The sequence below is a fragment of the Gossypium hirsutum genome, chromosome D10, assembly GCF_007990345.1.
Source record: "Gossypium hirsutum isolate 1008001.06 chromosome D10, Gossypium_hirsutum_v2.1, whole genome shotgun sequence".
Taxonomy (NCBI): Eukaryota; Viridiplantae; Streptophyta; class Magnoliopsida; order Malvales; family Malvaceae; genus Gossypium; species Gossypium hirsutum.
The window spans coordinates 7,307,583-7,319,681 of NC_053446.1; the positions used below are offsets into that span (position 1 = coordinate 7,307,583).

A 12,099-nucleotide genomic window follows, 5' to 3' on the forward strand; every position below is an offset into this window, starting at 1 on the left:
TTTACAATCGCAACGCCGATTAAACAATTCACTGATTTACAATCACAATTGTCATCTTTAAAGCTTACTGATTTCCAATCATGACTTTAGTTCATTGATTTACGATCTTGAACACTTCTTGTTTCACAAGGAATGTAAATTTGCTAAACTCGTTCTAAGCATGGCCAGAGATAATTTATGCTAAAATGTTTTTTAAAAAATATATTATAATTAAAAAATATAAAAATTTAAAATAAATATGTAAAAATTTATAAAAAAAATTTTTGATTTTAATTGAAGGAAAAAAAATTCTTCCATAAAAGCTTTTGGGGTGTTTTAAATTTAAGAAAGGAAACCCAACAATAGTATGGCAGCTGGAGTCAACAACATGGCAAAATATCTTTGTTCAAATATTCACACAAATTTCCTTCTTCAACGATACAGTTATAATAAAATAATGATTCATTTTGACAATTCACAGATGATTAAAGGTATGCAAAATAGTTCATTGGCAGTTTCAAGTTTTACTTTGATTAGACGGATTTATTAGATTTTGATACATGAAAATCATTAAATTTTAAAATATGTCTCAAGAAAATAATCGAGTTGCTAATTGTCTAGTTAAAATATCATTTAATGAGAAGAAAGATTTACAGATTTATGATAGTCCGTCAAAAGAAGTTTTAAAAGTATTCCATTTAGATATAGTAAATGGTATTTGTGTTCATTTCAATGTAATGTAATTTAGTGCACTCATTGATGTATTATGTCAAATGAAAACCATAAAAATTAAACTTAATCACCATGTTGAGCTGGTCCATCAAAAAAGTCCTTTACGAAGAGCTCCAAGAAAATTAATACTCTAAAACCCCTCATTTGATTCTTGATGGGTTTTCTACTTCTCTTCCAAGATGTTACCCTTCCCATTTGGTTGTTCCACTACTATATATATATATTTGGGGGGTTTTCTAGAATAAGGAAAAAAAATCATGTAAAAAAAACATGGTGTCTGGTTTCGATTGGAAAGTTTGATATTAAATTTTTTTAATTTCTTTTTAGATTTTTACATATGTATTTTAAATTTTTAGAATTTTTTATTTATAAAAGTGTTTTAATATAATTTTTAATATTTTAATAATTTATATATTTTTAAAGATTTTTTATTTTTTAGAATTACTATTAAGAAAATATTAAAAATTAAAATAATATTTTAATTATAGCTCAGGTATCAAATTGATAATTAATTATTTAAATTGATGTTCTACATTATCATTTAACAGATAAAATTTAACGAAAGAGCTAATTTTCATGTTTTGAAATGTATAAGGGCTAATTTGCCCATTTATTCCGTGGAGAAGCCGAAATGCAATCCGCCACAAGTACAGGGACTTCTCCGGTACGTTTACCCGAAATTGTCTGGTCTTAGGGGAAAAAAACTGTAATGCGAAAACAAGCGAAAAATAAAGTTTTTTTTTTCTTTTACGTGATTTAAGCTGAATCAAAACAGTAATCAAAACACAAATTCTGAAGAGGATCTAAGATTTAGTGTTTCAAAAATTAGAATTGTTGCTGAGAAGATTTTTGTTCTTCAGCTTTCCAATTTGGAAGGGTAATCCAAACGGAGCTCAACTCAAAGGTTCTATCTCTTTTCTTTGTTTAATTCTGTTTATATATACATCTATAATGTCAATGAAATGGTTTGTTAAGGGAATTGAGCTACGAAAGTGGTTCATTGGCTAATATCTGGAGAAAAATTTGTAAGGTTAAGCTATTGATTGATCTGATAATCTGTTTGGATAATTTAATAGAAACAATCCAAGAGAAGAAAACAAGGTACAAAAGAATCAGCTTTAGTTAACTAAACTATTGAAGTTATTATTGTTGAATGTTAAACATTCTATTGATCATCTTAAAATTGGGGGTTTTAGATCTTATTGAAAATTGATGTTGTATAAGTTGGTACATCAGGTTTTTATAAAGCTGATGATATGATTTGTATATAGGACTCTTTATTAAGTGTTCATACTTTGGAAATAAATGAGCACTGTGGTTTTGATACATCAAGTTTTTGTGAACATGGTTCATCAGGTTTTGATAAAGCTACTGACATTGTTTGTAACTTTGTGTAGATGAATCTTTATTCAGAGTTCATAATCTAGAAAGAAATGAGCACTGTGGTTCATAGAACTCCAAAATCAGGAAGGCAGTCATTGTTTTTCCAAGACTTGGCATCACCAATCTCTGCCCGGAAAGGGAATTTCTCTAGTCCAGGTCAAGCAGCAGCCGTCTCGGCTTTATGGCGAGACAATTTCAGAGGCTCAGATCTTCCGCCTCCTCCTATGTACACCTTGGAGGACCGTGTGGATTTTTCACCTGAATCTGGAGCATTGGATTATCCTATATCTTCTGAAATCAAGTCAGATCCAAGAACTCCAGTCCGAAGTTCTGGACGTGACTTCTCTACTCCAGCAACGAACAAGTCAAGGGCTAGCACTTCATTTGCAGTACCCAAGGCAAGTAGTAGTGAGCAAGATGACAAGGGAAAGGGCTCTCCCGTTGAGGGCATGGCTCAGCCTGGTGCATTGATCACACTTCCACCTCCGAGGGCAGTTGCTAGGCCAGAGATACAGAGGAACTCCGTACCTACAGCAAATCTAGATGAGGAAGAATGGGTTACTGTTTATGGGTATGCTCCATAGTCCATACTTTCATGTTCTACTTAATAGTTGATATATTGTCATGTTGTCTTCTAGCAAGCAGTAGTGTTTTTTCCTGTAATGTGGCCTCATTTTTCTGACGTAACTTTTGCTTTTATTATTTCACTGGACATTTATCTACATTCCTATTTTATCCTTACTCAGTTTTCTAAAATTTCATACCTTTATGTGTCAGGTTAAAAACATAATTATTTTGATGCTATCCGCTTAATGTTTTGAATAATTGCTGGCGTTGTTTTGTCTACTTGTTGAAAAATGGAAACTTCTTGCTAGATTTCTCAATGTTCAATAGTGCAGCCTGAAATCTTCTATCTGTTTGTTTGATCCACTCTCCACAATATAGAACCTTCTGATAAAGCAGCCTTAAATTTTAACATTTTCCTTCTTGGTGATGACATTTATCATAGCATGTTTGTCTAGTAAAACAAAGTGTCGAACCTAAACATTTGGGGTTAAACTGATGGTGTTGTTTTAATGTTATATGTATGCAAGATCCCATTGGCTTTAACATTTGCTTTCTTTCCAGATTTTCTCCTGCTGATACAAATTTAGTTTTGCGAGAGTTTGAAAAGTGTGGTGTGATATTGAAACATGTTCCTGGGCCAAGAGATGCTAACTGGATCCACATTCTTTATTCGGTGAATCTTCTCTCTCCGTCTTCCTATTTCCTTCCTCTTAATGTTGTTTAGTGATATTTGTTAAGTTCTTTTGTGAGAAGTATTATGTACCCTGGTTATCTCTCTTTTTAATTCCCTTATACCAATCTGTTTTGTTCGTGCCATTTTCTTTATTTGTATAAGAAACAAAAAAGAGTCGGAGATTAATTTAAAAAGTAGTTGATTGGAATGATATGTTTGTTAACAATTAGGCTGTGTTCTTTTTATCCCATCTTTATGTTTAGTCTTGTGTCATCTGTTCTGAAATATGCGCAGTGTTGTATGTGAAAGTCTTTTGACTCTTGTGGATTAACAGAATTGGAAGGAGATGAAATCATACATGCTAATGTTGAAACCAATACATGGCAATGATTGCTTTCTATTTGGTGTAGAAACGATCCGAGGCTCAACGGGCTCTTGGCAGGAATGGAATGCAAATTAATGGAGTACTAATGGTTGGTGTGAAGCCAGTGGATCAAATGCAACGCGAGGCATTAAATGAAAGATTGAATCATCAGGGCTTCATGACTTTGACTCCGGCATCAAGTAGAACATCAGAGTGTAACAATTTCAGGCCACCTCGACCGTACTATCTTCAAAACGGCAATGCCAATGCACGACAGTCGGAAGGTGTTATGGCAAGCCCTACAAAATCACTAGGGAACAAAGTCATGGAGTACTTGTTTGGATCTTAGGAATCTACGTATCAGCACAAGACGGGACGTATAATTTCAATAGAGTGAATTTATGATTCCACTTGAAGTAGCAATTTTCCTTGCAATGAAAATTGTTGCAGATTTTTTTGTAATTGTTTTTGTTGAAAATTTTATTGTAAGTTCCTTTTTTTCTTTGAAGGAATTTTATTTGTAATTTTCAATTGCATAAAGCCAGAGTTAAAACGAGCAATGCCAGTGAATATCTTTCTTTCGGGCTCAAAAAGTATGTCAGCCATTATATATTACAATGTCTTAGGTCGTAGGTGACATGTGGTACACTTTTGCGACAACACATGGTAATTGTGTTATTTACTCCTATTTTTTATTATTTTAAAAATAAAATATATGTTTTTAATATTATAATACATCAATAATTTATAAATTAAAATATTTAAAATTTATGTTTTCTTTTCACAAACAATTATCACTAAGCCTAAAAAGAAATAATTCTCAATTCAACATGCCATTATATTTTCTCTAGTATATGTTATTTCGTATAACTTACCATTTATGTTCTCCGCTCAATATTTGCCATCAAAGGTTAGTTCTACAGCATTTATTGCTGCGGCTTGTCTTGTTTTACTAGTTCAAACAAAATATTTCAAAATTCAAATTATCTAAATTAATAAAAAATTACCGTACGTAATTAATTTCTACCTTGCGTTTCTTACCATTATTTAGTACCTTTGCCTTTCCTTATTTTTGAATAAAATATAAATGCAATATAGGTAAAAGTATTAAAAAAAAATTTGTATTTAGAGACGTATTGCATTTTAGTTCTGAGTAAATTAGTCTTTATATATTTTGAAACGTGTAAATTAGTTTCTTCGTTAAAATTTTCTATTAAATAATGTGGAACATGGTGAAAATTATTTTTTTATGAGTAAACTATGAAAATGATCATTCAACTAAGTCTTTCGTTTTATTTTTATCACTTAACTATTAATTTTTTTATTTAGTCACTCTAAATTGATGTGGGTTTTTTTATTGGTTTTGTAACAAAATTAGCCTCCTAATGTTTACATATTCTATCAATTTAATCCTAAATATAAAAAAAATCAACAAACTTAGCTCTCAATGTTTACAAATTTTGTGTTTTTAGCTCTAATTCTAAAAAATTAATAAATTTGGCCTTTAACATTTACAAAATTTGTCAATTTAGTCCTAACTCTAAAAAATTTTAAAATATTATTTAAAAAAAAAATCATTTTTAGCCCTTTATAACCCATCGACTAACCCATGTGATATATTCAAATAATAAAAAGAACATCCTCTTTCAAGTCACTTGCAATAATTTTTTTACTATAGTTTAGGCTTACACTAGACCAACAAATTAATTTGGAATCTATCTGGAATAATTGGTTGCATTACTACCCAAACAGATAATGTTTTTAACATCTTTATTTTCTTTTGGATCTTAATTTTTTTGTGTTTTATCCCAACTTTTTAGAGTTCATTTGCAAATGACTTGAAAGAGGTATTTTTTTCTTATTTGAATATCTCATATGGATTAGCCGTAAGGATGACAAAAAAACCCAAATTCGAAAGGTTCTTGTAACACCCCTAACCCGAATCTGTCACCAGAACAGGGTTACGGAGCATTACCGAAGTTTACAATTTAAATAGACAAAAATGCAAACATTTCATATCATATAGCATTCATGTCAAAAAACCAATCAAATTCATGCATATTGTCCCTTATACGAGCTCTCGAGGCCCAAAAGCATCAGAAACAAATCGGGACTAAATCGAAAACTCAGAAAATTTTTCAAAAATATTTAAAATTTTCAACACTGCAGGGGTCACGGCTGTGTGGCCAAGACACGATCAGGAGACACGCCCGTGCCTCAGGCCGTGTGGACATTTGAAATAGGGACACACGGTCGTATCTCAGCCCGTGTCTGTACCTGTGTGGGTATACTGACTTGGGTCACACGGCCAAGTCACACGCTTATGTGCTAGGCCGTGTGAGCATACTGACTTACATTCTTAAAAGATACAGGGGACACACGGCCATGTCACCTGGTCGTGTGTCATACACGATTGAGACACACACCCGTGTCTCTACCCGTGTGGACAAAAATAGGCCACTTTACAAGCCATATTTCTTACTCAGTTTTGTGTCAACCTACAATCAATTTTATACATATCAACAAGTCATAATTAGGCATCCAAAACAAGTCAAAATAAGTGTCAAATCTCAACAAATTACATATATAGCCAACTTTAAATAAAATACCTATACATGCCATTATAACCAAAATCAAAACATTCGAAAGTACCGATAGAACAGATGGATAATGTAATATAACTTCGACAAGCTTTCAACCCAATCGAGCTTCCGGTCATCTGAAAAGTAAAGAAAAACAAATACGTAAGCAATGAATGCTTAGTAAGCTCATATAAACTTTAATTCTATCAATCCATTTCATTATGAAATTTACACTTATCAAGAATAAACATTACTAATGTCACACAATTCAAGAAACCATATTCAACAACTCAAAAAATGAGTAAATCCATAACATCTCTTATACATATTATCCCAAGTATAGTAGAGTTTTAAATAACTTCATACTCTTCCAAATTTCTTTATTCTCATTTGTATTTTTTTTACTTACCACACTCATTCCATATGCATAATACACAAGACATAAGCATATCATACCACCATAGTCATAAGTTAGTGCATGCAAACATAGTCTTTTTCAAATTAATCACATAATAAACCATTTCATAAGAAATTGTATCACTTAAAACTTACCACTCTTTCATAAGCACAAGTATATTTTCATTTGAGCATTTACCATTTCAATGCATCTTATAATTAAACATGTAACACCCCTTACCCGTATTCGTCGCCAGAATAGGGTACGAGGCATTACCTGAGTTTACCGAATTAATTTTTCGTTATTACGAGTTAATTACTATTCATTTACCAAAACATGTCATGACGTCTTTTAGATGGGTCTCCAAAGCCCAAAACATGCTTCGGGACCAAACCGGGATTAAATTGAAACTATAGGAAATTTTTCACAAAATCCCAAAAAAAAATTAATGAACTCAATATAATCCTTTTATAAATGTCCAACCTTCCTTGCAAATTTTAAAACCAAGACCAATCCAAACCAACCAATCCATTTCAATCAATTTAATACCAAATCATACTTCTATTATAATTATACCATTTAGCATATTCATCACTCTTTACTTTAATACATATTCATTAAACAAGTTTTGACATTTATGTAATTATCAAACCATATACATGCCATGTAAATCAAAAAGAAATTTACAAAAGCTACCGGAGATAATCTGGATAGTGTGATCCTTAGTGTTGATCCGATCCTCCGTATATTTTCACATTAATCTACAAGAGGCATTGAATACTGTAACAACCCTATACCTAGTCTAATCGTACTGACCCAGTATAAGGCTATTACATTTGGTGCCAAACGGTTATAGCTAGATATTGTTTAATTAAAACATTTATACATAGCATTTTAACTTACCAACCATATTTGCAAACATACATATAGTTTTACTAATTCATTTCATATATATACCAAAATACGAAAAGTACTTAAAAATAGATAAGAGTTTACATTTTAGTTCCTAACACATGGAAGCATAACTGACTGTCTATGTACATGCCATTTTAATTCAAAATATGGTACCTACTTTTGAAGCTCTTGAGGATGTGATGAGATGAGAGATTTTCTATCCTGACTTTACCTCTTCGAGACAAACTGTACCTACACGTTAAAATTAAACGCGTTAAGCCGGTGAAGGCTTAGTAAGCACTACAAGAAATAAACAGATAAACAAATATAAACAAAATATGTCAAACTCTTTCTGTTATTACGTATTTATGTACGTATAAGCTTCATAAAACTTACCTTAGCATTTTAATGATTCGCTTTTATCCACAAATCATAATCTTAGCCCAAAGTAGATTTTATAGAACACACCGGATATACGGAACAAATACAGAGGTGCATTGGTATGCACTAATGAACAGAGAGCACTAAAGTGCTATACAGAGAGCACAGATGTGCTAAACAGAGAGCACTGACGTGCTAAAATCAGAGAGCACCAACGTGCTAGTAGTCAGAGAGCACTAACGTGCTAATAATCAGAGAGCGCGCTAAAGTTCCTTAATGGCATGCCACTAATATCCTGGTAGTTCTAAATTCCATCTACTTGGGCATTAAAACTGAATCTCATTCAATTAAATACTTTATAGAATTATTTCGAAAAAGATTTCTCATTTCTCCATCATTACAATTTAGGGCACATTTCACAATTCACAATTATCACACCATTTTCACATATATATACTTTTGTCACAATATTTTCTTAATGTTCAATCAATATACCACTATATACTTTCCATCTATAATTTTCTTTACAAATTTCATAGTTCCATAATCCTTTATTTTACTTTATTTTATTTTATTTCTAAATAATTCTATACTATAATATAGGCATTTAAATAAAATAATTTAAAATAAAAATAACCTTGTAGTACTTACAACAAAAAGGTTGAGATGATATCTTCCTTCACTCCTTAGCCTTCTCTTTTCCTTTTTCTTCAATTAGGTCCTTTCCTTTCTTTTCTTTCTCTTCAATTTCATATAAAACACATAACATTTATATATTAGAAAAACAATCAAATAACATTCCTATATGATTTAATAAGAATAAACATATATGATATAATAATTTCATAATTTCTTACCTTAGCTAATATTTCAATTTAATTCATAACTAAAATTATTTCTATTTCTATCACAATCTATACCTTATTTTTACTTAAATTCTACTTACAACTTGACTTAACTCTCAAATTTTCACTAATAAACCTTAATTTCGAATTTCTTACAATTTTACATTAAATTTATAACCTATTTCTCAATTTAATCTTTTTCCCAATTCTAGTTTGAATTTCCATCAATTCAATCTCTAATTCATCCACTAATTCAATATAAACTACATAAAAAAATTCTACTAACTTTCAAAATTTCAACATATACCTACTAATATTTTAATCTAGAATCATAAAAACTCAAAAATTTCAAGAAAAGGACTTAATTTAACTTACCAATTTGAAATTGAACCTTAAAAACCCAAATTTTCTTCTTTACTTTTTTCTTTCTTTCTTTCTCCCCTGTTCCGTTTCGAATTCTATTCTGTTTCTTTCTTTTCATTTCTTTTTCTTTTGTTTTATATATATATAATAATAATATAATATAATAACTTACTTATTAATTAAATAACATAATATATAATATATATAACTTAAATTAAAAAATATCTTAGATATTTCATTTGTTATGCCGCCTCAATTTTAGAAAAAGGCATAATTGCCTATTTGGTCCTTTTAACTTTCTTTAATTTATAATTAAACTTTCACACTTATTTCAATCTAATCCCTTTTTCCTAATTACTTCTAATTGCATCAAATTCTCCTAGTCAAAACATAATTAGACACACAACTAACTTAGTAAATATTTATAATAAATATTTACAAATCTGATTTACCGGAACAAAGTCCCGGTAATGCATTTTTTTATTTAATCTATTTAAATAAATCTTACCATATAATCAATAAAGTTTTATTATCAAAATTTTCATGCAACCTTCCTATCATAATATAGACCATACCACAATATTAAAATAAATTTTCTTTCTAGCTCGGATTTGTGGTTACGAAACCACTATTCCGATTTACTGAAAATGGGTCATTACAAATACACTCAAGTAAGCTTATAGAAACTTAGCAAGTTCATAGGCATAAAACATAAATCTTACAAACATTCATACACTTATACATTAGATACCATTACTAAGTTCACTTGTCAACCACAATCATTGGTGAGTTCCCTTGTATAAACTCACTATCACTTATCCATTTACTATAATTCTTTTGGGCCCATTTGTCACTTATCATACTTAATCAAATTAGGGAACGGTTACGGAAAATTGAGTACTTCACTTCCACTTTGCCATAATTTAACTATGGTCTTGCGTATGATCACTTATCACTTTCCGAAGCCATATCCCTGCCACGGTCTTACACGGATCACATTTATCACTTGTCACTGATCAGATAAGTGTAGCTAAAGCTACCACTTATCACTTATCACTGATCAGAAGTACTCAAATCCTACGTTTCGCTCAATTTGATCATTTATTCGGTTTTCGCATTTTCATTTTATTCTCATTTCATCAACAAATATATGTCATCATACATTATATAATTCATGAAATTAACATTTAATCATTAAATTTCAGCCACATGAACTTACCTAGGTCGATTTGCAGAATTTGTGAAAGTTTAGGGACTAATCAGCTACTTTTTCTTTTCCTCAACTTGCTTCGGGTTCTCGATCTATCATTCTAAAATCATTCACTTATTAGTATTGACTTCACCTTCACTCTATTTCACATCCTTAATGTTTATAACCCGCTTATAAGTAACATTATCTATAATTTCACTATTTACTTATGTATATACAATGTTGTCCATCTGTGTCATAGTCACTAAATTATTTTTATATTGAGCTACATACCTCAAAATTAGGATCCGCTAATTTTCCCTGAAACTAGACTCACATATCTTCTTACCATAAAATTTTCAAATTTTTTCGTTTAGCCAATAAGTACATTTTATTCTTTAAAGTCACCTATGTTCTGCTATCTAACAGTTCCAACCCTTCTTCACTAAAAATTAATTATCTCATCGTACGAGATTTGGATGATGTTCCCGTTTGTTTCTCTTAAAAATAGACTTATTCAGGATTTTAAAATATAAATTTAAGCCCCTAATTATTTTTCTTCAATTTTTGATGATTTTCTAAAGTCAGAACAGGGGAACCCAAAATCATTCTGATCTTATCTCACAAAATTTATTATATCTCATGATTTACAATTTCATTGCTTACACCGTTTCTTCTATGAGAAACTAGACTTAATAAGCTTTAATTTCATATTTTATTCATCCTCTAATTAAATTTTTTGTGATGTTTCAAATTTAGACTACTGCTGTTATCCAAAACTGTTTTAGTGCAAAATGTTGATTTCCATTTTGCCCCAAATTTCACAGTTCATACAATTTAGTCCTTGCTCAATTAACCCCTCAGTTAAGCTAATTTTTTTCTCAATTAGTAATTTAACTAGACATTATAAGTTTCACAACTATTGAAATTCAGAATTTCCACATAAAACCCTAACTTCAAACTCTTTTACTATTAGGTCTCAAACATTCACTTTCTATTCAATTCTTTCAATAAAATCGACATATAAACAATTTAAAGCTCTAATTCCATGCTAAATCATCATATACTTCCAGCACATATTCATAGGAACTCTCAATTTCTTTCATAAAATCAAAAACTAATGAATTCAACAAGTGGACCTAGTTGTAAAAGTCACAAAATCATAAAAATTACAAGAAATAATCAAGAATTGAACTTACATGATTCAAATATATGAAAAAGCATCTTGGAGGGACTCTTAAATGGCATTTTAGGCTGAGAAATATGAAGAATTTCCTAGAAACTCTCTTAACTAAGATTTTTATTTGTTAATTTTCCAAAATTTCCAATTTTGCCCTTATTACATCAATTTTCCAGAATTTTTTTTCTTTCTTATGCCGCCTCAACTATCCCCTATTGGTATATTTATGCCTTAAGTCCCTCCTTATTCATCACTTAATCTATTTAATCACTTTAGCAAGTTTTGCACCATTTTCAATTTAGTCTTTATCATTCAATTGACTACCAAAATGTTAAAATTTCCTAACGAAACTTTAATACTAACTTATTTACACTCCTTTAATATTCATAAAAATATTTATGACTCGATTTTTAATTCTGAGGTCTTGATACCTCGTTTTTATCTTAATTTATCTAATAATTTCCTTTAATATGCAAAATTCACTAATCCGAAAATATTTCTAAAATCACACCTAACTTTTACTTATTAATATCTAAACTCACATGTCGGATTTAGCGATCTCAAATCACT

General features: G+C 30.3%; 1 protein-coding gene across 2 annotated transcripts; it reads left to right on the plus strand.

Moving 5' to 3' along the window:
* The first annotated feature begins 1,294 nt into the window (after nt 1-1,294).
* Nucleotides 1,295-4,371, plus strand: LOC107913892 (nuclear pore complex protein NUP35). 2 transcript variants are annotated; one of them, XM_041102987.1, is made up of 5 exons: nt 1,295-1,375; nt 1,572-1,615; nt 2,109-2,665; nt 3,223-3,334; nt 3,745-4,371. In XM_041102987.1, exons 3-5 carry the CDS (start codon nt 2,145-2,147, stop codon nt 4,045-4,047), a joined length of 936 nt encoding a protein of 311 aa, XP_040958921.1. In that variant the 5' UTR covers nt 1,295-1,375; nt 1,572-1,615; nt 2,109-2,144; the 3' UTR covers nt 4,048-4,371. The 2 variants fall into 2 exon arrangements, with proteins under 2 accessions (XP_040958921.1, XP_016698048.1); XM_016842559.2 differs by having other exon boundaries at nt 1,334-1,615.
* Nucleotides 4,372-12,099: the final 7,728 nt, after the last annotated feature.